Source organism: Plasmopara halstedii (assembly GCF_900000015.1).
Source record: "Plasmopara halstedii genome assembly, contig: Scaffold_816, whole genome shotgun sequence".
In the NCBI taxonomy this organism is placed as follows: Eukaryota; Oomycota; class Peronosporomycetes; order Peronosporales; family Peronosporaceae; genus Plasmopara; species Plasmopara halstedii.
The window spans coordinates 1,985,274-1,987,651 of NW_020187732.1; the positions used below are offsets into that span (position 1 = coordinate 1,985,274).

The following is a 2,378-nucleotide window of genomic DNA, read 5'->3' on the forward strand; positions in this document are numbered from 1 at the left end:
CTTTTTTTTATGCAGCAGCACGACAGCCAACTTGCGCTGGGACGCGAGCAGCTCACCACGATGTAGCCGGTCGCTTTAGACAATCGCGAGGTACTCGCCAAAGACGTCTAGAGCCACTTGATAGAACCCAGCGGTCAAGCCGTCCATGCCTTGTGCTGACGATGTCTTCATGTGCCGGATCGCGCCTGCACGGTCAGCGGCAGTCAAGTCTGCGTCGAGCAACAACCGATCGGATTCTGAGACTAAGCGCGTGATCGAGTTCAGAAGCTTACGTTGCATGCCTTTGTCTGGTGGTGGAGCTCTTCCTGACGGACTGTCCGGGTCACCCATCTCTGATCCCCCGTACTCCAGTAAGCGGAGCAAGATCTCGTGTGGGTTCGTCGAGACACTCCCATCTGGTGTCTCAACTTCTTCAATCGAGATCTTGCATAGGCTCGTATCCAGGGGACGGAAGAAGTGTGACGTCGAACGCTCAGAGTTGATTGTTTGGAAGTCAAACGCATTATCTTGATGATACTGGCTTGTTCGCAAGACTGTCTCCTTGTAGTGACGCATGGCTTCGTCGTAGTGCTCGCGGTCGTCTTCATCCGATGAAACACGATGGCGAGCAGCAGCTTGATCTAGCGCGATTCGGGGACCTTCGACGGCTTGTATATCTTGAGTGCGGAGCTTCTACTGCACATCTTGTAATTGTTTTTTAATGTTCACTTTCCACGCTTCCCAGACCTTGCCTGGATTATCAGCGAGTCGGAGTCTGTCACGCACCATCTCAGCTTCCATCTCGATTGCTGAGACAACCTTCGGATAGTCGAGCAAGTATTTGGGGAACTTCCAGTATCCGCGACCATGGAGCTGTGTATCTGAATGTCACACTGTGCACAAGGTGGTCTCCAGCATGTCTCGATAAGAAGTATCTGGACGAGCCGTAGTAGCAGTTGCAGAATGTTTCAGACATCAGTACGTAGTCCAATCGGTTCTTTCGTGGAAGTGGACCAGTGAACACGCGTTTCTTGTCATGATGTATGCGACATGCGTCAACAACACCAAGCCTCGCTAACCACTCAAGGCAGCTGGATCGATTCGGATCGTAGCGCAAGTCAGGCGTGGAGCAGTCGAGTCGTGGATCTAGTGGCGTATTCAAGTCGCCAAGCGCAAAGTGCGTCGCGTCATCCTCGAGCTCGTCAGTATCCAAGCGCGCAAAGCACTGCTGCTTCTCATGGCGATCGACGGGTGCATATACATTATAAATGTAGACAACAACACGTTCGACCATACCCTCCACAACAAGGTACCGTCCGGGAACAGACAACCATGATACAACGACAGCCGAGTCGAAACTCGGGAAGTCGGAGCGTCGCACGGTCATTACTCCACTGCCTCTACCACGAGTAGGTCGATCCAACAGTGTGTTTGGGTCATTGACAAAGAGCTTGTGTGTGAAGCTCGAGGCGAGATGGAATTTGAACGTCAAGAGGTGTTGCACGTCACTGAACTTGGTTTCTTGAATGCTGGACACCGAGTGCGTTGATAGAAGATGTTGAATGAAGAGGGGGCCCTTCTTCTTGATACCTTTAGTATTGGTAGTCAACAGACTAACGCCATTCCAGGCATGCTGAGATGAGACGCCTTTAGCAACTAGTCGCCAAGGCACTGTCGTCACCGAGCCATCGTTAGCAACGCAGGTTTTCAGCACCGACGTGTCTTCAGGATAGTAGCCCTTAAGCGCTCGTAGAGCTTCCAAATCATCGAGCAGGTGACCCTGCCATTGTTCCTCGCACCACTGCGTCACGCAATGTGTGCCTATATCCGACCGCAACAGCATGAGCAGCGTGTTCGGGTGCAAAAGGCGCGTGTGGTGCGTCGGGGTCCACTCGACCGGTCGACCCGTGAAATACTGAATACAGTGACCATTCTTGAAGAGCAGCGGAGCGGTCGCCATCAAAGCCATCTCAAATATGCCAAGGGCCTTCGATGCCCGTGACAACTCTGTGATCGCGTCGGAGTGCGTCCACCATGCGCTGCAAGTTTTGAAGATGTCTGCGCGCTTCGATGGTACTGCCGAGCCCATGGTCTTCTTCCACTTTTTCACAAACGTCGTGTCGTCGCCGGGGTTTGTCGCACACAAAACCCGGTTGATCACATGCAATCGAGCGAGTTCAGCAATGTCATTGTCTTGACTTGCCATCTTGAGTGATAGCGCGCTGTTGAACACAAGAGGGCTCTCTACCAGCGTCTTCACAATGTTGTCGGGGTTTGTCGCGTTCTCAATGATCTTGATAATTCCACCGACCTTTGCGTCTGCTGTCGTTAGGCAGTCAGACAGCGTGTCAAGCAGTGCCGTGTTCTCGTCGTTCAGCATTGACTCAGTCACCTCTATT

General features: G+C 52.4%; 1 protein-coding gene across 1 annotated transcript; it reads right to left on the reverse strand.

The window, feature by feature from the left end:
• Positions 1-75: 75 nt before the first annotated feature.
• On the reverse strand, positions 76-2,359 carry PHALS_14340 (Endonuclease/exonuclease/phosphatase; the record flags this gene model as incomplete). Its single annotated transcript, XM_024730133.1, has 3 exons — positions 76-672; positions 727-798; positions 872-2,359. The coding sequence occupies 3 exons, from the start codon at positions 2,357-2,359 to the stop codon at positions 76-78; spliced, it is 2,157 nt and encodes a 718-aa protein (XP_024580441.1).
• Between the last annotated feature and the right edge of the window lie 19 nt (positions 2,360-2,378).